A 23423-nucleotide genomic window follows, 5' to 3' on the forward strand; every position below is an offset into this window, starting at 1 on the left:
TTATAACCAACTGCCAGGAGGAACGCGCGCGAGCTTCTCTTCTTCCCCCAGTAACATTCTGACCAATAAAAAAACCCAGAAAGCTGAAACTCCTCCTCCTCTCCGCCCCATCAGCGCGTGCGGGTGGAGCCTCACAACTCCTCTTCCCGCCCAGGGAATATTCCGAGCTACGAAGAGCCAGAAAGAGACGAAACTCCTCCTCCAATCCGCCCCATCAGCGCGTGCAGGTGGAGCCTCACGACTCCTCTTCCCGCCCCAGGGAATATTCCGAGCAACGAAGAGCCAGAAAGAGACGAAACTCCTCCTCTCCGCCCCATCAGCGCGCGCGGGTGGAGCCTCACAACTCTTCTTCCCGCCCAGGGAATATTCCGAGCAACGAAGAGCCGAAACTCCTCCTCCATCGATTCTAGTGGGTGGGATCTCCGCTTTCCCGCCCCACGGCCATTCCGACCAATCAGCGGTACAAGAGACAAAGACGCCGAGAAAGGCCCGTTGTGTCCTTCAGCAGGCTCAGCCCTCCGCCCCCCTTTGTGATGTCATCATAAAGCTGAATGCGATTGTCTTTCTGCCTTTAATTTTTTTGTAGATTCATTACAAACCTCCGGCCCAAATCTCAGCTTTTCACATCCAGAGACAGAGAGAGCCCTTCAGTCCTTCACACAGCCTTAAAAAAACCCCCAGAGGAAAATGCCCGCGGGAGCTTCTACTCAGGTAGGAAATCCTCCCCTCCCCCCACCTTCCTGCTCCTCTCTGCCAAGTTCTGACCCAGAACACTGCAGAGTCAGGAGCCCAATTTGGGGACCTTCTTGAGTGGAGAGAGAGAGAGAAATTACGATTCCAGAAAGAGAGATTTTGGGGCTCGTTTTCAAAGCATTTAGGTGTCTATGTGCTTTGAAAACGAGTCCCTCTGTGGCCTAGTTTCAACGGAGGGGGGGGGGGGGAGGGTGCTGGTGCTGGAAAATTCTCTGCCTAACCACGAAGAGAATGAAGTGGATATAATTCAATCAGTGATCTGAAACAGTGTCGAAACATAGAATTTTGTTTCTACAAATTGGTACTTAAAGAAATGTGATAACACTAGTTTTTTTAGCCCCTTACATTAACGGGTACTAGAATAGATGTGTAGGCTTAGGCTCTTCTTTTCTTTCTTTCTCTTCCCCTCCCCCCGTCCAGCAGCAGCCCTTCTTCCTTCCTTTTACCTCTCCTCTGTCCAGCAGCACCCCTTCCATGCTCCCCCTGTCCAGCAGTAGCCCTTTTACCTCCCCCCCTGTCCAGCAGCACCCCTTCCATGCTCCCCCTGTCCAGCAGTAGCCCTTTTACCTCCCCCCCTGTCCAGCAGCACCCCTTCCATGCTCCCCCTGTCCAGCAGTAGCCCTTCTCCCTTCATTTTACCTCCCCTCTGTCCAGCAGCACCCCTTCCATGCTCCCCCTGTCCAGCAGTAGCCCTTCTCCCTTCCTTTTACCTCCCCTCTGTCCAGCAGCACCCCTTCCATGCTCCCCCTGTCCAGCAGTAGCCCTTCTCCCTTCATTTTACTTTTCCTCTGTCCAGCAGTAGCCCTTCCCTGCTCCCCCTGTCCAGCAGTAGCCCTTCTCCCTTCCTTTTATTTACCCATATTCAAGCTCCCATGTCCCCTTTTACCTTCCCTATTTCTGTCTGGTGCTGGGGATTCGGGCTCTGAGGGAGTTGACTTGTGCATCAGGTGCCAATGCACTCTGGTGCGGGGCCTCTGCCGGCCCGCAGGGAGCTGGTTTGCCCACACTGCGCCTGTGGAGCTCTGTATCCTGGGTTGTCGGGTAGGTGTTCGGGCCACGGGAGGAGTGGGTTGTGTGTGGGAGCTGACAGGATGGCGCCATGGCCTTTGACCACCTCCAGATACTCCCCCGCATGCGCAAGTGCTTTGGTGGGCCTTTGGGGGGTGGGGCAGGGACTCATGCAGTCGGCAGCATGATGCAGTATCACTGAGGGAGGGCGATGGGGAAACCGCCGCAGGCAGAGTTCAACTCTACTGCGGCGACATGGATCACAACGCACGGCCGCATGGAGTTTCAACTGCTCCTGCGCACTAAGGGTTTTATTATAGCAGATTCTTTTCAGCTACAGTGGCAAAATAAGGCTCAAAAACTTTCAACTCTTAACTCCCACTCACTGCTGCCAGATACTTATACCCACTGTATTATTTCGTCTACCATAATTTCTCCAACCCTATTACATAAGAACATACGCAATGCCTCTGCTGGGTCAGACTTGAGGTCCATCGTGCCCAGCAGCCCGCTCACGCAGCGGCCCCAACAGGTCCAGGACCTGTGCAGTGATCCTCTATTTATACCCTTCTATCCCCCTCTCCAGCAGGAAATTGTCCAATCCTTTCTTAAACCCCAATACCGTACTCTGACCTATTACGTCCTCTGGAAGCGCATTCCAGGTGTCTACCACACGCTGGGCAAAGAAGAACTTCCTAGCATTTGTTTTGAATCTGTCCCCTTTCAGTTTTTCCGAATGCCCTGTTACACTTATGTAAACAAGGAAAAAGTGTTATTTACTTATTACAATAACCCTGACATGTCATGTCTGTCAACTCTTCTGAGTAGTTGGTTGGTTGGGCTGAGAACTTTTCAGCACCCCCTCATAATTGCTATATTGTAATCTTGGCTGGGTACTGAGAGTTATATATATCCTGAAAACTGTTCCCTGCCCCACTGACCTGCAGCACTGGGAAGGTCTCCTGAAATATAACCCTGCTTTGGGACTGTATATTATGTGTTTGTGAATTATATTTACCCTTGATGAGCCCCTTCACTGGGAAGCCTCCTATTGGTGATGCAGAAGGTACTGAGAGGAAGATTCTCTAATATCGCCAGTAAAATCTGACGGGCCGCTCCCTATCTTGGCCGTAAAAGTAACAATTTCATAAAGACAAGTGATTCTTGAAAAACCACGCATGCCAATGAGGTTCGCAGAGGGTCGCTGAAGTTACATGAGATGAGTCGCTGGTGATAGCGATCAGCACATGTGCAGAATAGATTACGGAAAGAGGCATAAATGTGTGCATGTGCTGGGAAAAAGCTATGCCGTAGGAACACATGTGTGTGCCTTAATTGAACACAATATATGCACACGTCATAGGCACGTGTCACATGTGGCTGTAGCCATTAGACGCATAAGACATGCTTTTAATGCACGTGCTCAAGAAGCGTGCTTTTGAGATCTTTTTTTTCCCCCTAAAACTACTGAGGGGAGTGTGGCACAGTGATGAGAGCTACAGCCTCTGCACCCTGAGGTTGTGGGTTCAAATCCCATACTGCTCCTTGTGACCCTGGGCAAGACACTTAATCCCTCATTGCCCCAGGTACATTAGATTGTGAGCAGTGGCGTAATAAGGGAGGGGGGCAGTCCGCCCTGGACGCCCTCATGGTGAGGGCACAGAAATCCATCCTCCTCTCCACCCCTACTGCCACACATGCGTGTCGCTTGCCTTCTCCCGTACCTCCGTAAAGTTCCTGGCACTAGCAGCAACCTCCCTGCTGCTGTCATGCCAGCATCAGCTTTTCCTCTGATGTCACTTCCTGGACCCACACCTAGGAAATTACATCAGAGGAAGAGCCAACGTTGGCACCACAGCAGCTTGAGGGTTGCTGATCACGCCAGGAGTGTTACAGAGGTTCAGGGGAAGGAGCGTGTGGAGGTGGGGGGCAGAGAAGAGGGTGGTGGAGGGGCGACCCCCGCCAAGGGCACTTCTCACCCTCAGCTACTCCACTGATTGTGAGCCCACCGGGACAGATAGGGAAAAATGCTTGACTACCTGGATGTAAACCTCTTAGGCTATAAGTGATATAAAAGGCATATCCCATTCAGGAAAATTAGGGACATCCATCATCTTCAGGATCACCGAATTGTGGAACAGCTTTACTGCCCCGCTTCGGAGTCTAACCTCCCTCCAACTCTTCCGAAAACATTTGAGAACTTGGCTTTACTCTAAAATATAATTGACCTCTCCCTATTCGATATACTAAGTCCCTCTAAACTTTCTCTTTACTAAGTCTTTCTACTTTCATTGGAGTTCCTTCTATATCAATTCTTGTAAACCGTGTCGAGCTCTACTTCTGTGGAGATGATGTGGTATACAAACTTAAGGTTTAGTTTAGTTTAGTTTAAATACTATATGTGGATGGTGTACTTTTAAAAAAAAAATTATGATGAGCCACAGCCAGAAATACTTTATCCAGTATCAGCACCCCTGGACTAGCCGGTAATTTTTTGTTGGCAAAAGCCAGCGCCGCACTTGGAGAATCATCCAGAGTGCTTGTTTAAATATTGATGAACTCATTTTACTACCATTTTAATATTCATGACCTTATTATAATACACTTGCATGGCAGAGTCAGTGTTGCACCCTGGATCATTCTCCCTCTTTTTCCCCTCCCCACTCCTGCACAGCATTTCTTCCTCTTTCCATGTGCAACATGTCTCCCTCTCTCTCACTGTTCATCATCTCCCTTTCTCTGATTCCCTCCCTTGCTGCAAAGGGAGCGGGGAAAGAAAAAGAGAGAGGGATCCAGGGTGCATCTCTTCCATCCCCTCTATTGCCACATCCAACATTTCTTCCTCTCTCATCCCCTGGACCATGTACAGCATCTTTTGCCCCTGCCTACCAGCCCCATGCCCAACATTTCTCTTTCTATCACCCCTTCACCAGCACCATGCCATATCTCTCCCTCCATTCCCAACATTCCTCCCTTTTGCATCCCTTTCAGTTTGTTCACTGTTCTCTCTCCACCAACATTTCTCCCTCATCTTTCTCTTCCCCATGCATCTGTATTCAATCCTCTCCCTGCTTATGCCCAACAATTCTCGTCTTTCTTCTATTCCCTGTGTGCACCATCTCTCTCTCTCACTCACACACCCATGCCCAACAATTCTCCCTTTCTATTCCCACCCCCATCTCAGCATCTTTCCCTCCATCCTATGTCCCAGGTTTGTGTCCCCTCCCTCTCTCCCTTCTCTGTCCCAAGTTTTTGTTTATTAAGATTTGATATACCGCTTCTGCATATTACTGACCTAAGCAGTTTACAATGCAACAATTGATTAAAGAAAGGAATTCCATTGAAGATAGGAAAGATAGGGATAAGATAGTATATCCTAACAAGCATTCAATGAGGATGAAAACAAAGATTAAAATAAAAATACTAGTTAATTATGCCCCCTCCCTTCCTTCTGTGTCCCAAAATGTACCCTCTCCCTTCCTTTTGTGTCCTCCTCTCTCCCATTTGTGTCCCAAGTTTGTGCCCCCTCCTCTCCTTCCAGCCTTTGTCCCATGTTTGTGCCCCCCCCCCGTGTCCCAACCTGCTGCCTCCTTTATCCCAAGTTCATTCCTCCTCTCTCTCCCTTCCTTCCTTGGCCCAACATGCATGCGTGCTTGCTCCCTCCCTTCCTTCCTCTATCCTGTGGCCCAATTACTTCCGTGTCTCCTTCCAATGAAACTACTGGAGCTGTCCAGGTCAGCCGCCTCCTTCCTGCCTTCCAGCCAAATTTCTTGGCAGGGCCGCGGGCTGCAGTTCCTGCACATGGCTAACCCAGAAGCCTTCCCTCTGAGGTCAGCTCTGACGTTGGAGGGAAGGCTTCCAGGGCGATGTGCTGGGAGCGCTGCACGCTGATTTGTGGAGGGGTCAAGTGTGGCTAGATGACAGGAAAAGGAGTTTCACTATTGAGGTAACATTCAAGCCCCTTGAGGTGTCTCCATCCCCATGGGATCCCTGTGACCCTGGGAAGGAGACCCAGCCAGTTCCATGGGATTCCTGTCTCAGTTCCCATGCAGCTCTTTAGTTGGAGTCTGCCAGGAAGCTCAGAAAAGACCACGGTGAGCCGTTTTGAAAATTGGCCTGTTAAAAATAGCCATTAAACTATTGTTAAAGACATGGTAAGTGTGAGAATCTGCTCCTGAGTGTGTTTCTGGTTTGTTTCAGATGCGGGTGACATTTGAGGACATCACTGTCTCTTTCTCTCAGGAGGAGTGGGAGTATTTGGATCAAGGGCAGAAAGAGCTTTACAGGGAGGTGATGAAGGAGAATTATGAGATCCTGATCTCACTGGGTAAGGGAGATTTTTAAGTTTTTATTAGGAGTATTGGAATTTTATTATAGAGATTATTGTATATGGTGCAGTTTGGTGAGAAAGTGAATGAGTGCTGCAGGGATTGCTTTATATCCTCTCAGCAGTGCATGCACTGGAGTTGATGAGAATGGGGTTCAGTTGAATTGGAGGTAATGAGCACCAGGGGCTGAGAAGACTCGGTGCATAAGGGTCAATTCAAGAAAGTTCGCCTGAGGTTATGTGCCAAAATTTCATGTGCTAAGTGCAGAATGGTGTGGTAGCCGTGTTAGCCACTTTTAAAGGTAATATATAGAAATAATTACTGCTACTATTTATCATATCTATAGTGCTGAAAGATGCACACAGTGCTGTACATTCAACATGTAAAAAGGGGAAAGCCGATAGTCGACCAAGAGTCGGTGGTTCGGGAAATGGCCCAGAGGATACCATGCAGGAAGATTGCGGGGAAGACTTGCCGGATCATAGGCAAGATAGAAATCCTGACGGATTGAAAGGGACACAAGAAGGGAAGGAAATACAAGAAAGTAACAAGCCGTAAACTCAAGTGTATGTACATGAACACAAGGAGCCTAAGGAGTAAGTTGGGGGAATTGGAAGCTATGGCACAAAAAGATAACCTTGACATCATTGGCATCATGGAAACATGGTGGAACGAGGAAAACATCTGGGACACTGTGCTTACCGGGATACAAGCTATACCGCAGAGAGAGAGTAGGACAAAAAAGTGGGGGTATTGCCCTATACGTCAAAGAGGGAATCGAGTCTACCAGAGAGAACACGCCGGAAATGAAAAATAAGATACAGTCTCTATGGGCCAAAATTCCAAGAACAAATGGAACGGAAACGAAGATCAGTATCTACTACCCCCAGGGCAGTCCAAAGAAACTGATGGAGAAATGACGGACGAAATTAAACACAACTGCAAGGGAGGCAACGCAGTTATGGGCGACTTCAATTATCCGGGGATAGACTAGAACCTAGGTACCTCTGGCTGCAGTAGGGAGATCAAGTTCCTGGATGCTGTAGGTGATTGCTTCCTGGAACAACTTGTCAAGGAAAATACGAGAGGAAATGCAATTCTGGATTTAGTTCTAAATGGACTACAAGGACCGGCACAAGGTGTAGAAGTAGAAGAGATGCTGGGAAGCAGTGATCACAATATGATCCTCTTTGACCTGGACACAGGGGCAAAACGATCCAGAACGAAGGCCATGGCACTGAACTTCCAAAAAGGGAATTACGAAGGGATGAGACCCATGGTGGGGAAGATTAAGAAGAAGATAAGCACTGTGAAAATGCTAGAGCAAGCATGGTCCCTTTTTGAGGACACAGTCACCGAGGTGCAAAATTTATATATACCGCATATCAACAAGGGATCCAAGAGGAAAAAGAACAAGGAACTGGCATGGCTCACTGTAGCAGTGAAGGAAGCGATCAGAGACAAGAAGATTTAGTTTAAGAAATGGAAAAGGTCAAAAAAGGACAAAAACTGGAAAAAACACAAACGACATCAAAGCAGGTGCCATAAGGCGGTAAGAGGGGCCAAAAGAAACTACAAGGAAAAAATAGACAAGGAGGCAAAAAACCAAGCCGTTCTTTCTATATATCAAGGGGAAACGACCCGCGAAGGATGAAGTGGGGCCATTGATGACCATGGAATAAAGGGAGTACTAAAGGAGAACAAAGCCATTGCCGACAAACTGAACACATTTTTTGCGTCTGTGTTTACCGAAGAGGATATATACAACATACCAGAAGCCAACAGGCTATATGCAGAAAATGAAGACTGGTAACTGACAGGGTTGACAGTCAGTCTAGAAGAGGTATGCAGGCAGATTGATAGGCTTAAAAACGATAAATCCCAGGACAGCATCCATCCAAGGGTAATCAAGGAACTGAAAGGGGTTATAGCTGAACTGCTCCAACTAATAGCCAATCTGTCGATCAAATCAGGAAGGATTCTGGAAGACTGGAAAGTCTATCTTCAAGAAAGGTTCGAGGGGAGATCCAGGAAACTACAGACCAGTGAGTCTGACCTCGGTACCGGGAAAGATGGTAGAGGTGCTGATAAAGGACCGCATCATTGATCACCTTGACGATCACAGTCTGATGAGGACCAGCCAGCATGGCTTCAGCAAAGGAAGATCTTGCTTGACGAACTTACTACACTCCGAGGGAGTAAACAGGCAGATAGACAAGGGTGACCCAGTCTCTCCAGTACACAGCTTCAACCAAACAGTAATTGGCCTTAGCCAACTCCTTAAGAACATAAGAATAGCCTTACTGGGTTAGACCAGTGGTCCATCAAGCCCAGTAGCCTATTCTTACAGTAGCCAATCCAGGTCACTAGTACCTGGTCAAAACCCAAAGAGTAGCAACATTCCATGCTACTGATCCAGGGCAAGCAGAGGCTTCCCCCATGTCTTAATAACAGGCTAAGGACTTTTCCTCAAGGAATTTGTCCAAACCTTTTCTTAAAACCAGCTACACTATCTGCTTTTAATGCCCGAACCTCCAATATGTACAGCAGGCTTCTCACCCAGCCACTCTCTCTCTCTTTCTGGAGGTTTCTTCTCTGAGACCTTTCTTTCTCTGGAGCCTCTTTCCCATGGGGACCTCTCTGAATGAATTCCAAACTGGGTATATGAATCTCTTCCTGCCTGGGTTCCACCCCATGACTCAGCAAGGTAGCCTGTTCATGTAGTTTAGCGCCACCTGCTGGATGAAGGTTAAGCTCTGAGCTATAGAACTCGGTGCATCCTGGACCCTGTAGTTTACCCACTAATGGGCCTGCTGCCCATTGACAATAATATCACTTGTGAGGGAGAATCCCTGTCTCCCTCACAGCAGATATTCTTGTAAATGCGCTTAATCGTAGGTACTATTCAATAAGATAGTGCCTAAGAGGTAAAGGCAGAAGTTTGAGGGAGTGCACACATAGGCAGTCATACGTATATGTTTGAACATTTAGGCATAAGCATTAACACCTGCTACTGATATCGATTAAGTGGTCCCACCTAAATGTAGACTTACGCTAGTTTTCTAGAATGTATTTGACGCACAAAGTTGTCATTATAGAATACCAGCTTAGCACTCACATTTTTGACACCCTTTATACAAGAGGAGTATCAGAAGCACAATAGCACTTATGCACTATATGCACTTTTGCAAGATTTGCACGATTTGCACATATTTATTGAAGCAATGAAGAAAATATAATCATGGAGCCATAGCTGTCATTCCTCAGCATCCAATTTGATTGAGATAAGTAGGATTTTTTTCTTTTTTCTTTTCTTTTTTAGTTTGTTAAACATTTATATATATATATGAGAAAATATATGTATATATATATGTAGAAATGGATGAGAGGATTTTGTTATGATCAATATACAGGACTTATAAGCGCGATGATGGTCCTGGAACATTCTTGCCATGGTCTCCATGCAGGAAATACAAGACTTATGAATTTTAATATTAAAATATTAAAATATTTATTGGGGAATAAAATAAAATATATTTATATAAAAAACATATTTATTAACAAACAAGTGATAAGAAAGCTGGTAATTTGATTTTTTGAAACCCTTTATACAAGGTCATACTTTTGGGCTGCATAAACTCAAGAGAATGGTACAGTTTAGGAGGTGAAGAACTTGTGCACAACAAAAGAGCGAGACTTGGCTATGATTGTATGTGATGATCTTAAGGTGGCCAAACAGGTTGAAAAGGGATAGTGAAAGCTAGAAGGATGCTAGGAAGAGGTATGGCCAGTAGGAAAAAGGAAGTATTGATGCCCCTATATAAAACTCTGGTGAGACCTCATTTAGAATATTGTGTATGATTCTGGAGACCTTACCATCAAAAAGATATAAACAGGATAGAGTTGGTCTAGAGGAAGATTTTTAAAATGGTGCATGGTCTTCGTCATAAGGCGTATGGGGATAGGCTTAAAGATCTCAATCTGTATACTTTCTTGGAAAGGGGAGATATGATAGATGTTTAAATACCTATGTGATGTAAATGTGCACGAGTCTCTCTCATTTGAAAGGAAACTGGAATGAGAGGGCATAGGATGAAGTTAAGAGGTGATAGGCTCCTGAGTAATCTAAGGAAATACTTTTTTACAGAAAGGGTGGTAGATGCGTGGAACAGTCTCCCAGTAGAGGTAGTGGAGACAGAGATTGTCTGAATTCAAGAAGATGTAGGATCTCTTAGAGAGAGGAAGAGACAATGGTTACTGCGGATGGGCCATTTGGCCTTTATCTGCCATCATGTTTCTATGTTTCCTTTAACTCTACCTATTACCATTTTCAAGGAATATCTCATCATCTCACAAACTTGCACTGGGTGGAAATAAATGCTTCAAAAATGCTTTGCAAAGAGGAGACTGACCACTTCTGAAGCTACTTATGGAAAATCCTGGCAATAGCTATGAAAGCAAATGTGTTATTTTAATTATTCCGCCTTTACTTAATCAATTCAAGGTTGGATTACATTACCAGAGGTTGGGTCAGTTACCGAGAAAGTTAGTGCACAGTTTGACATGGACATTCAATAGAGTTGCTAGTACAGATGGCTCAGTATAGTCTTAGTTAGAAGTTCAAGTAGGTTATCATTGGTGCATTGTTATGTCGCAGGATTTGCATTAGACCACTGTTCTTCAACCGCCGGTCCGCAGGAATTTCTGCCAGTCCGCACAGGGCCGGCAAGATTAAAGTGACCATAGGTCCGTTTCAGATCTCCTGTCCCGTTGTCCCCACACACAGCTTTGGGACAGCGGGACAGGTGATCATTTCCTGTCCCTCCCTCCTTCCTTTCCCCGGGTCCCCTTCTCTTACCGCCCTGCCACTGCTGCTAAAGCCGACAGGAAGTTTTCTTTCCGACGTCTTGGGCCAGCCAATCGCTGCCTGGCAGGCCCAGAATGTCCTCTCCAATGTCAGAATTGAAGTCGGAAAGAAGACCTCCTGTCGGCTTTAGCAACAGCAGCAGCAGGGCGGTAAGAGCAGGGTAAAGGAAGGAGGGAGGGTTTTTGTTGTTTTTTTTTGCGGGGCAGGGAGGGAAGGAGATAGGCAGGCAAGCAGGCTGGCTTTGGCCAGGGAGGGAGGGAGAGAGGTAGACAGGCTGGCTTGGGGGGGGGTAGGACAAAGTGTGGAAGGCAGTGAGAGGGACATAGGAAGGAGGCACTGGGGGCACTAAAGACATGGGAAGGAGGCGATGGGGGCATTAAGGCTGGGAAACCACATAAATAAAGCCAGGCAAACCTACAACACATTCTGAAAATCAATTAAAACTGTTCTATTTGACAAATTCCTTGCTTAATGAGATCACCTCTCTCAGGTTTTTGTTTTTTTTGGTGGTTTTTTTCTTCACCTTATAACCCCATTGTATTATGTAACATCTTTCTTCTCTCATGTATTCTTTCACCATGTTTCTCCAATTCATGATGTAACTTCCTTCTTCTTGCATTTTGTAATTTGCTGATTGTCCAGCCTTCTTTCTATGTGAACCGCCTAGAAGTCAGTTTGACTATTGGCGGTATAGAAAAATAAAGTTGTTATTATTATAAGGACATGGGAAGGAGGCACTGGGGGCACTAAAGACATGGGAAGGAAAGAGGGAGGGAATAGAAAGGGACAATTCTTGGGCCTGAGTGCAGAAAGAAAGAAACAAAAGAAAGGATACACAGACAGAAGGAAACGCAACCAGAGACTCATGAAATCACCAGACAGCAAAGATAGGAAAAATGATTTTATTTTCAATTTAGTGATCAAAATGTGTCAGTTTTGAGAATTTATATCTGCTGTCTATATTTTGCACTATATTTGTCTATTTTTCTATAGTTACTGAGGTGACCGAGCTCACGGAGATGGGGCGGAAACGGGGTTTTTTAATTTTAGTCCTAGTAGTTTGCCGGTCCACAAAATAATTCTTTTATTTCTGCCGGTCCACGGATGTAAAAGGGTTGAAAAACACTGCATTAGACAGTCTAGAAATGCGTTTTACAGTTACTATTTCAGTTACTGCAGGGTTGGCTCACTGTCTTGGTACAGAAATGCTGTTAAAATTTTTCTGAACCTGATATATAGTGGTCATAAGATCATAGTATAAGTGGTAGTTAATTCCAGCATTTTGCTAATTGATATTGGATGGGTAAGGTAATTTGCCTGGTAGACTTTATATTTTTGCATGCTGAGAATTTTAAGTGGGAAATGATTTCTGGTGGAATATCTGTTGGAGGTGCCCTGGAGTTGAATGGCATTGCCTGTCAGGATCTTAAAGTCAGTGATACCTAATTTCTTATAGCAGGACTGTGTAGGTGTTTCAATTTCCATAGGCCGAGCCTTACCGGGTCAGACCAATGGTCCATCAAGCCCAGCAGCCCGTTCTCACGGTGGCCAATCCAGGTCCCTAGTACCTGGACAAAACCCAAGGAGTAGCAACATTCCATGCTACCGATCCAGGGCAAGCAGTGGTTTCCTCCATGTCTTTCTCAGTGACAGTCTATGAACTTTTCCTCCAGGAAATTGTCCAAACCTTTTTTAAAACCAGCTAAGCTATCCATTCTTACCATAACCTCTGGCAATGCGTTCCAGAGCTTAACTATTCTCCGAGTGAAAAATATTTCCTCCTATTGGAAAGTATTTCCCTGTAACTTCGAGTGTCCCCTAGTCTTTTTGTAATTTTTGACGGAGGGAAAAATCGATCCACTTGTACCCATTTTACTCCACTCAGGATTTTGTAAACTTCAATTATATCTCCCCTCGGCCGTCTCTTTTCCAAGCTGAAGAGCCCTAACCTTTTTAGTCTTTCCTTATACGAGAGAAGTTCTATCCCCTTGGTTGCTCTTTGAACCTTTTCTAGTGCTGCTATATCTTTCTTGAGATAAGGAGACCAGAATTGAATGCAATAATCCAGATGAGGTCACACCAAGGAGAGATACAGGGGCATTATAATATTAGTCTTGTTAACCATCCCTTTTTTAATAATTTCTAGCATCATATTTGCTTTTTTGGCTGCCGCCACACATTAGGCAGAAGGTTTCATCATATTGTCTATGATGACACCCAGATCCTTTTCTTGGGCGCTAATCCCTAAGGTGGACCCTAGCATCCAGTAACTGTGATTTGAGTTATTCTTCCCAATGTGCATCACTTTGCATTTGTCCACATTAAATGTCATCTGCCAGTTGGATGCCCAGTCTACCAATTTCCTAAGGTCTGCCTGCAATTTTTCACAACCTGCATGCGTTTTAACAACTTTGAACAGTTTAGTGTCATCTGCAAATTTAATCATCTCATTCGTCATTCCAATTTCCAGATCATTTATTTATTTTTTTTTGTATACTCATTTTTATTGAGCAAAAAGTTTACAGCACATCAAACATTACAGAAACATTATCAAGCACAAAAATAAGAAGAGGTACAAATAGTACAGGCAGTACAAGTATAACAGAAAGATCAAATGCCGTAGTCTGATAAAAGCATAACCTGAAGTTCAGAGCATAGCATTCCAGACTCTAGAAATCCAGCACAATACGAATGGGAATGCAAAAAGGTCAACAGTAGCACAAAGTGCAAACATGAGAAAAGGCGATGGTACTATAAACCAAAATGCTCAAGGGTTATATGATATGATAGGAGGGAGGTTCAAAGATCCCCATGTTTAACCCCAACATCCCCTCATTCACACATACACTCACACAACATACATACACACACGAGCATTCAGAGAGCAGAATAAAGACAATGTACGAGGCAATGAAAAAGAGTATCAGAATAGGAGAATACGAAGAAGAAGAGGAAGAAGAGTAATAATATGAGAAAGTAGTACGAAGAAGAAGAATAAGGATGATAATAATAAGTGGAACAGAGGTGTGAGAGTAGGCGGAAAAAAAAGGAAAATAAAAAGAGGTAAGGCAGTAAAGAAACAGTAGCCAATCAGACATGTATCAGCATAGTACAAGTGGAGCAGAAGCAGAGCCAGGCATGCGAAGATGAAGGAAAAGATACAAGACGGTCGTCACCATCAATCCTGACAAGACGACAGAAATCGGTCCCACAGAGCACTATATTCTTTCCAGTGATCCTGAGCACGAGAAGAATAAGTTTGAAGCTCATAATGACCCAGGACCTTCATGCGAGCCAGCCAGATCGGGTAAGTAGGGGCCTCAAGAGACGCCCAATGTTGTAGAATAAGCTGCTTTCCCAGCATGATCGCATGAAGGACGAATTTCTGAGAAGAGGTGGTGAGCTGCTGTTGAGACAAGTCCTGTACATCACCCAACAGCAAGGCAGACGGGTTCCAAATCAAGGTACAACAAAGAGTAGTGTCAAGACTAGCTCAGACGGAGTCCCAGAAGGAGAGAGTAGAACAGAGAAAGAAAGAATGTAGATAGGTTCCCGGAGAGAGATGGCATTTAACACAAAGATCATCCGGCCAAAGCTTCATGACAAAACCTTTGTGTCTAGATAGATAGGCACGATGTAATATCTTAAATTGGATCTCCCGCAGCAAAACATTTTTGAGAAAAAGGTATATATTTTGAAAGAAAGTCTGCAAATCCTGAAGAGAAACCATCAAGCCCAAATCCCGGGACCAATCATCCACTACAGATTGAAGGCAGCGCTCCCCCTGAAAATCCCGACCCTCCTTATACCAGGTAGCAATCCTGTTCTTGTGAGGAGGTGTAAGTAAAGCCTTCTCATCGATGGCACCACAAGACCAGGAGTTCGAAGGGACAGCAGAGAGGGAGAAAAAATAATGCTTGATTTGAATATAAAGGTAAGCCTGTGTGGTGGGGAGCCTCCAATGGGTGCACATGAGGGAAAAAGAAGGAAATCTACCGCCCCCCATATGCAACAAATCAAGTATGGTGGAATCTCGTTCAAGGCGATCTCTCAAGCCCGGCAGACCCCGAATTCCGGGTACAAACCCCGGGTTACCCAATAAAGACAAAAAAGGGGACGGATGAGGCACCTTATGTTGTAGACGTCGCCACCACGTCCACGCTTTGCGAAAGGCGAGGAGGAAATCCAAGGTGGGGTAGCGTAAAGAGACCGACGAACCTGGACTCCCATGGATAAACGACACAAAAGATATAGGGGAGCAGCAAGAAGCCAAAAGACCCGGCGGGGAATATTTACGGTGTGACGTCAAATGTTCATGAATCCACCGGAATAGGGATGCCACATTATAGAGACGGATGTCTGGTAGGCCAAGTCCCCCCTGCTCCTTGCTCCGGGTTAGTTTAGGGAAACCTATACGAGCCCGCCTATCCTGCCAGATAAACCTACGAATAATGAAGTTATAGTGACGTTCATCCTCCCGGCTAACCCAAAAGGGTACAGTTTGAAGAGCGTATAGAAGTTTAGGAAAGAGAACCATCTTAACCAGGGCTACCCGGCCCATCAGGGATAAGGGAAGGGAGCGCCACCGATGACAAAGAGACTTGATCTGTCCAATAGTTGCCGAGATATTAGATTCATAGAGAGTACTCGGGTTTTTATATAAAAGAATCCCCAAATATTTCAACTTCCCGGGCGCAATGCCAACCCCCAGGTGTTCGAACCACTTATCACCCATCGGGTCATGGAGAAGGAGAGCTTCAATTTTATCATAGTTAATTTTCAATCCAGTAAAGGAACCAAAAGAATTAATAATACGCATCAGATGGGGAAGGTGAACGTCTGCATGGTTTATGTAAAGTAACATGTCATCTGCGAACATACTGATACGGAACTCAGATCCCCCCACACTCAGGCCCTGCAGAGTCATGTCCTGACGGATGCGGATAGCAAGGGGTTCAAGAGAAAGAAGGAAAAGCAGAGGTGACAGGGGGCAACCCTGCCAGGTGCCACGACCAAGAGAGAAAGGATCAGAAATCCCTCCATTAATCAAGAGCTGTGATTTAGGTGAAGAGTAGAGAGCAGATACCCAATGCACAAAGTCCCCAGAGATGCCATACTTTGCAAGCACCCAGAAAAGATGACGCCAGGAGACCATATCAAATGCCTTTTCTACGTCAAGGCTGGTGATCAAGGCCCTGTCCGAAGCTCGGGAGGGCATCTGTAGTACTGCGAGGACCTTTAGCAGGTTCATAGAAGCGTGCCTTCCAGGAACGAAACCTACCTGATCCTCATGGATCAGCTCCGGGAGCAGCACGTTTAGGCGCGACGCCAGGATTCCCGCCAGGAGCTTGACGTTCTGATTTAGAAGCGAAATCGGCCGATAAGAGCCCAACTGGTCCATAGGTCTCCCCGGCTTCGGCAAAATAATCACATGAGCGGTGTTATGCGTGTTTCCCGGAGGGGTGTCCGAGCGAAGGCCCATAAAATAGTCCTGGAGGGCGCATAAAGCGGAGGGTGGTAAAAGCTTATAGAACTCCGGTCCAAAACCATCCGGGCCCGGAGTTTTGGCTAATTTAAGACGTCGAATAGCAGTTTGCAATTCCTCCCCACTGATCGGCCGATTAAGAAGAAGATTTTGAGATTCCGAAATGCTAGGTATGCTCAAGTCAGAAAAGAAGGCATCCCGGGCCTGATCATCAGGAGGCTGCTCAGCGTAAAGCTGTTGGTAAAACTGCAGAAATTGTTTCGTGATCTCCTGCTGCTGAATATGCAATTTTCCGCCCGATCCTTTATTTGTGTGATAACATGACGAGTACGAGGGGGCCGGATCAGGTTTGCGAGTAACTTACCAGTTTTGTTGCCCCAAGCATGCAGTTTATATTTGTAAAAGTAAATATTGCGAGAAGCCCTTTGAGATAGAATGTCATTTATTTGATGTTTAACAACTTGAAGTCGGTCCTTCAGCTCCCGTGAGACTCGAGATATGAGAGCGCCGCAGATCTTGCAACTCAGCAGTCAATTTCAATAAGTCCCCATCTCTCTTTTTCTTAACAGCCGCGGAGTAAGCAAGCACGTGGCCTCTCATAACGGCTTTAGCGGCCTCCCAATACACAACCGAGCTGACATCTCCTGCACCATTAGTGGCGAGGAAGTCCTCCCATTTACGCTCTAAATAGGATTTGAAATTGGGGTCAGAATACAAATGAGGAGACATCCGCCAAATCCTGCCAGGAGAGGCAGAAGAAAACTGAAAAGTGGTTCCTAGAAGTGCATGACCAGTGGAGCGGCCATAACAGCCTTAGACAGCTTTGGAAATAGTCCAGCTGAAACGAGAATATAATCAATTCTGGTATATACATTGTGAGGGTGGGAGAAAAAGGAAAAATCACTATCATCCGGATTCAGGGTCCGCCAAGCATCCAACAATCCCAGTTCCTGAAGTAGGAAGGGAATACCCCTATCATAGTGGCCCTTAGTAGCAGATTTAGCAGGTTTGCGATCCACAAGGGGCTCCGCCACCATATTAAAATTGCCCCCTAGAATCATTTGATGAGAGGAATAAGGCGCTAAGAGTCCCACCAAAGTAGAGAAAAATTCATGAGAGTAAATGTTCGGGGCATAGATAGTACCCAACACTAAGGGACATCCCCACAGTTCTCCAATCAAAAATAAATATCTGCCCTCGGGGTCCTTAATCTCCTTATGAACAGTAAAGGGAAGTTTTTTATGGATCAAGATCGCCACCCCTCTCTTCCGGGAAGAATAGGCAGAGAAACCCACCTGTCCCACCCAGTCCCTTCGAAGTTTAAGATGCTCAGTGGGGGACATGTGAGTTTCTTGAAGGAGTGCTATGTCATAGCGTTTTTTTTTCAGATAGGTCAATATTTTTGTACGTTTCACCGGAGAATGGAACCCATCCACATTCAGAGAGTTAACAGAAAGACTAGCCATAGGAAAGGAAAGCAAGATCAGACAGCAGAAAAGAAACCCAATAATCGTCAAGTACCGGGTAGGGGGCGTCCCAGCCAATTCCCCCCAACTCAGTCCCTGCGAAATGTAGGCATCCGCCCAATAGCCACAGCAACCATACCAGAATCATTTCCTCGCACCTCTTCCGCCCATGAAAAACACAACCATCCAAACCACACTCATACAGGCCCATACTCACATCCCACCCCAATCCCCTAATTTCTCCCCTCCCTCCACCCCAGACTATGTAGTCTACCCCTATACAACATGACAGCATAGAAAAACATCAGCCCCAGGCCGCCTCAAAACAGCCAATGATCAACAAAAAATAATAAAACCCTGAATAAAAGCAGAGAAACACTGCAAACATTGCAACCAGGAACTTGTACAATGACATGCCTCAGCAAACGTTGTAAAAAAGGGAGGAGCAAACAGGGGTATGTCAGTATCCAGTAGAAACACATGGTGCATTGAATATCTATGAGTAGCATCAGGAACCAGAATAGAAAAGTAAATAACATATGAGTAACAATAGCAAGATAAATGGGTAATAATCAATAAGAGTGCCCCCCAAAGAGAGCACCCACTAAGCAGTAGACTCCAGGAACAACCAGAGTACGATATCGCTGCAGTCGCAGAAGAACAGCAAGGTGAAACAAGCAGAGATGAAGGAATATCCACTGGTATGTAGAATAGTAGTCATATCACCAGCAACCTTCAGACCATGGCCCCAATCCACAAGAAACCCCCTGTCGAGGCATGGAGCAGGTCCAGGCCACACATAGGCCTCTCGGATTCGTGAGCAGCAAGGAAATCAAGTTCAGTAGTTCTGTGCATACAGTCAATCAGCTACCCCGGGAGGCTCCCAGTCTGAAGGGAGCTTTTGAATGAAATGCTCCATGGCCTGTGGAATTTCCAGGAATATAACCCTGTTATTATGGAAGACCCTTGCACGTGCAGGATACTGAAGAGTGACTGATATTTCTTTTGTAAAGCTCATTACAAAAGGGAGCCATAGCTCTGCGCTGGTAGGAGACTTGAGGCGAGAAGTCTTGAAACAGAAGAACTTTCTGCCCTTCAAATTGCACAGCGGTCCCTCTGCGATACAGGGACAGAATTTTCTCCTTAACCGCAAAATTGAGAAAACCCGCGATGACTGGGCGCGGGCGTTGTTCGTCTTCCCTGCAGGTGCCCACCCAATGAGCTCTTTCTATCACTACCGGGGTCAGAGGCGGCTGGATGTCAAAAACTGTGGGCAACCACGCTTCCAGTCGGGAGCGGAGATCCACATCACGCACCAAGGCAGGGATCCCTATAAATCGCAGATTATTTCTGCGGCTGCGATTTTCTTGATCCTCCGCCCGATCTTTCAAAGTGGAGGCGGAAGTTTCCAGTGATCGCAGCCTTTCCTCAAAATTATCAGTGCGAGCCTCCTGCTGGGCTATACGGTCCTCCGCACGCTGCATTCTGTTGGATTGGGACTCCAGGCGCTCCCGCATTTCTTCCATAAACGATTGAATCTTGGTGAGTTTATCTTCCATCACAAGAGTGAGAGAACGGGTAAGCTCCTGCACCGCGGCTTCCTGGAGCGTGAACATGGGCACCTCGTGTTTCTCCGCCATTTTGGGCGCCGGCAAGGTGAGTTTGGCCTTCACTCTTCGCTGAGGTTTGATCGGCATGCCCCACAGAAACACTGCTGAGAAAGTGACCGTCGTTTACACCTAAGTGTAGGGGGGGATCCGATGTAAAGCTTCAAGTCGTATGTGCGAAAAAATCGGGTTTTTAGCAAGGATTTAGGACGAGGCAGCCCGGAGCTTAGGAGAGGCACGTCCGATCAGGTCTCCAGCATCACGTGACCCCCAGATCATTTATAAGTAAGTTAAATAGCACCAGTCCCAGTCCAGATCCTTGCGGCACTCCACTGTTTACTCTCCTCCATTGAGAAAAATGACCATTTAACCCTACCCTCTGTTTTTTTATTCGATAACCAATCCACAACTAAACTTTGCCACCTACCCCATGACACTTTAATTTTCTCAGGAGCCTCTCATGAGGACTTTATGAAAATCTAGGATAATAGCAAATTTAAAAAAGTACAGAGAAAGGATTCAAAAATTATAAAGGGGATGGGATGAGTTCCCTATTAGGAAAGACTAAAGCAGCTAGGACTCTTCAGCCTGGAGCAGAAACAGCTAAGGGAAGATATATAGCAGTAGAGGAAAGGCCCTGCCGGGGCTGGCCACAAGCTGTCTCTTTACCAGCACTTCCTCTGCTCACTGGCTGCTGCTACAGCATCGGGTGAGAGAGGAAGGTTGTCAGGACTGGCTCTGCTGCTCCAGGAATGGAGGGAGGGAGGGGTTTTGTCAGGACCAGCTCTACTGCTTTGGGAACAGAGGGAGATTGGTAGCTGCTGTGATGCTTCAGGAGCTGGAGGGAGGGAGATTGGTGGCTGCTGCTGATGCCTCTGGGGCTGGAGGGAGGGGAGGTTATTGAGTCAGGAGCACTACTTTGGATGTTGTTTGAGAAGCACGGGAGACAATATTTTTTTGCAAAACAGTTTTTTGATGGTTGGTTGAGTGTGCCGGTTATGTGAATACCAGTTAACTGAGATTCTACTGTATATAATATCATCTGTTTATATCCAGCAGATCATCAGATTTCACAAGAATGGAAGAAAGAAAAGAATCAAGGAGAAGATCCTGTAAAAATGGAACAAATGCAAACACAAGAAAATGTTGGTCAGAATATTTCCCAGGGAACCGAGAGGATTAACACAAAAAATTATAAGCAGGAATCGGAGGAACAGAGAGACCCTGCAGGAGGCTCAATAGATGGAGTCACTGAGTGTGAGAGAAATGACAGGGAGCTCAGTAACATCACTGAGAGCCAAAGACACCTAGGAGAGAGATCCTTCCAAATTAATAATAGTGACATAATGACTTCTAAATTCCACCCTGGCAAGATGAAAAGAAAAAACCACCAGAAAGAATTCACATGTATTGCATATAATAGCAGCAGCGACTTTATTTGTCCTAAATCTAATAAGAGCTTCCCCTTGTTTTCAGAACTCCAAATGCACAAAAGGAATCATAAAAATGAAAAACAATCTACATCTGCTGATTGTAAAAAAAGCTTCACTCAGCTGTCCATTTTAAGAATTAACCAACAGACCTACACAGCCGTCAAACCATTTAAATGTACAGAGTGTAATAAACGTTTCAGTCAGGTTTCAGGTCTAAAATTTCACCAAAATATTCACACAGGAGCCAAACCATATACATGTACTGAATGTAATAAAAGCTATGCTCGTGTTTCAAGTCTAAAATTGCATCAACGGACTCATACAGTAATCAAACCATTTACATGTACTGAGTGTAATAAAAGCTTCACTTTTCTTTCATATCTTAAAGTTCACCAGAGGAGCCACACAGGAGAGAAACCATATACATGCTCTGAGTGTAATAAAAGCTATGCTCGAGTTTCAGGTCTAAAATTGCATCAACAGAGCCACACCGTAATCAAACCATTTCCATGTACTGAGTGTAATAAAAGCTTCACTCGGCTTCAATATCTAAAATTTCATCAAAGAATTCACACAGGAGACAAATTATATAAATGTAGCGAGTGTACTAAAAGCTTCATTTGGATTTCAGATCTAAAATCTCACCAACAGACTCACACCACAGAGAAACCATTTACATGTACTGAATGTAATAAAAGCTTCACTCGGGTATCAGGTCTAAAAATTCACCAAAGTATTCACACAGGAGACAAACCATATACATGCACTGAGTGTAATAAAAGTTTCACTTTTCTTTCATATCTAAAAATTCACCAGAGGAGCCACACAGGAGAGAAACCATATACATGCACTGAGTGTAATAAAAGCTTCACTGTTCTTTCAAATCTAAAAATTCACCAGAGGAGCCACACAGGAGAGAAACCATTTACATGTATTGAGTGTAATAAAAGCTACAGTTGGGCTTCAAGTCTAAAATTGCATCAACAGACCCATGTAGTAGTCAAAACATTTACATGTACTGAATGTAATAAAAGCTTCACTCGACCTTCCCATCTAAAAAGACACAAAATGATCCACATAGGGTACAAACCATTTACATGTACTGAGTGTGATAAAAGCTTCACTCAGCTTTCAGATCTAAAAAGGCACAAAATGAACCACACAGGGAGCAAACCATTTACATGCACTGAATGTAATAAAAACTTCACTCGGCTTTCACATCTAAAAGGACACAAAATGATCCACATGGGGTACAAACCATTTACATGTACTGAGTGTAATAAAAGCTTCATTGAGTTTTCACGTCTAAAAAGACACAAAATGATCCACACAGGAGACAACAAAAAGGATACCTCAAAACTCCACTAAAAAGAAAGAGGGACCACAACAAGAGTCAAAAAGTGGAATTGATGAGTTGAAACGGCCAAGTTTATTACAAAGCATAAACCAGTCAATAATAAGTCAATAGAAGCGGTCAATAAAGGTAAAGCCAGGTAACAAAATACACGTCTATTTTGGTGTATGAAATAAGTTCAAAGGATGTACAACCAGGTTTACAGATAAGCTGACCACCTCTTTTGTAAAAAAAAGTTTCCAAATTTTTATTAAAATTTGATATACCACCTATAAAAAGACTATGGGGCTCATAATAATAAAAAAAAAGTCTAAAAAGTGGCCTAAATGGCTACTTGGACGACCAAAAAGCCTGATCGTCCAAGTATCCATAATCAAAGCTGGTTTTAGACATATCTAAAACCAGCTTAGGCCTTTCCCCTGCCTCTAAACACATAGAGTGAAAAGAGGCAGGGAAAGGGCGGGGGGTGGGCAGGAGGTGGGCTGACCTACACCTAGGCGCACAACAGGTATATCCAAATGTTTTGACAGGTTGCCTAGTCGGCATTTATACGTTTTGACTTAGACCAAGTCAAAACAGGTAGAAACATAGAGTATGATGGCAGATAAGGGCCGGCGGCCCAACAAGTCTGCCCACTCAAGAATCCTCAACAAATCTGCCCACTCTAGAATCCCCGCTCCCAGGAGAATCCATCTTTTAAGCATAACTCTGTAGAAATCCCATGTGTTTGTCCCATCGTCTCTTGATGTCGAGCACATTGCTGGCCTCAACCACTTGGCGTGGAAGACCATTCCATCGATCAATCACCCTTTCAGTGAAGAAGTATTTCCTGGTGTCACCATGAAATCTCCCCCCTTTAAGTTTTAGCGGATGCCCTCTTGTCGCCGTGGGACCTTTGAGAAAAAAAATTTCTTCTTCCACTTCAATGCGGCCCGTGATGTATTTGAATGTTTCTATCATGACCCCCTTTCTCTGCGCTCTTCGAGAGAATATAAGCGCAGCCTGTTCAGACGTTCCTCATAAGGGAGATCTTTAAGTCCTGAGACCATCTTAGTGGCCATTCTCTGGATTGATTCCATTCTCTTCACATCCTTATGATGATGTGGCTTCCAGAACTGGACA

General features: G+C 45.2%; 1 protein-coding gene across 2 annotated transcripts; it reads left to right on the top strand.

Annotated features, from left to right (window-relative positions):
• The first annotated feature begins 258 nt into the window (after nucleotides 1-258).
• On the top strand, nucleotides 259-22629 carry LOC117354572 (oocyte zinc finger protein XlCOF6-like). Of its 2 annotated transcripts, none has more exons than XM_033932333.1 (3): nucleotides 259-711; nucleotides 5962-6088; nucleotides 20574-22629. In XM_033932333.1, the coding sequence occupies exons 1-3, from the start codon at nucleotides 688-690 to the stop codon at nucleotides 22313-22315; spliced, it is 1893 nt and encodes a 630-aa protein (XP_033788224.1). In that variant the 5' UTR covers nucleotides 259-687; the 3' UTR covers nucleotides 22316-22629. The 2 variants fall into 2 exon arrangements, with proteins under 2 accessions (XP_033788224.1, XP_033788223.1); XM_033932332.1 differs by having other exon boundaries at nucleotides 264-711; nucleotides 20571-22627.
• The last annotated feature ends 794 nt before the right edge of the window (nucleotides 22630-23423 follow it).

Source organism: Geotrypetes seraphini, chromosome 2, assembly GCF_902459505.1.
Source record: "Geotrypetes seraphini chromosome 2, aGeoSer1.1, whole genome shotgun sequence".
Lineage (NCBI taxonomy): Eukaryota > Metazoa > Chordata > Amphibia > Gymnophiona > Dermophiidae > Geotrypetes > Geotrypetes seraphini.

Bases quoted from the DNA above. Each gene is read 5' to 3' on its own strand.
- LOC117354572 (XM_033932332.1), top strand. From the start codon at position 688: ATGCCCGCGGGAGCTTCTACTCAG. The intron at 712-5,961 runs GTAGGAAATCCT...GGTTTGTTTCAG, and splicing joins CCGCGGGAGCTTCTACTCAG to ATGCGGGTGACATTTGAGGA. The intron at 6,089-20,570 runs GTAAGGGAGATT...GTTTATATCCAG, and splicing joins TGAGATCCTGATCTCACTGG to CAGATCATCAGATTTCACAA.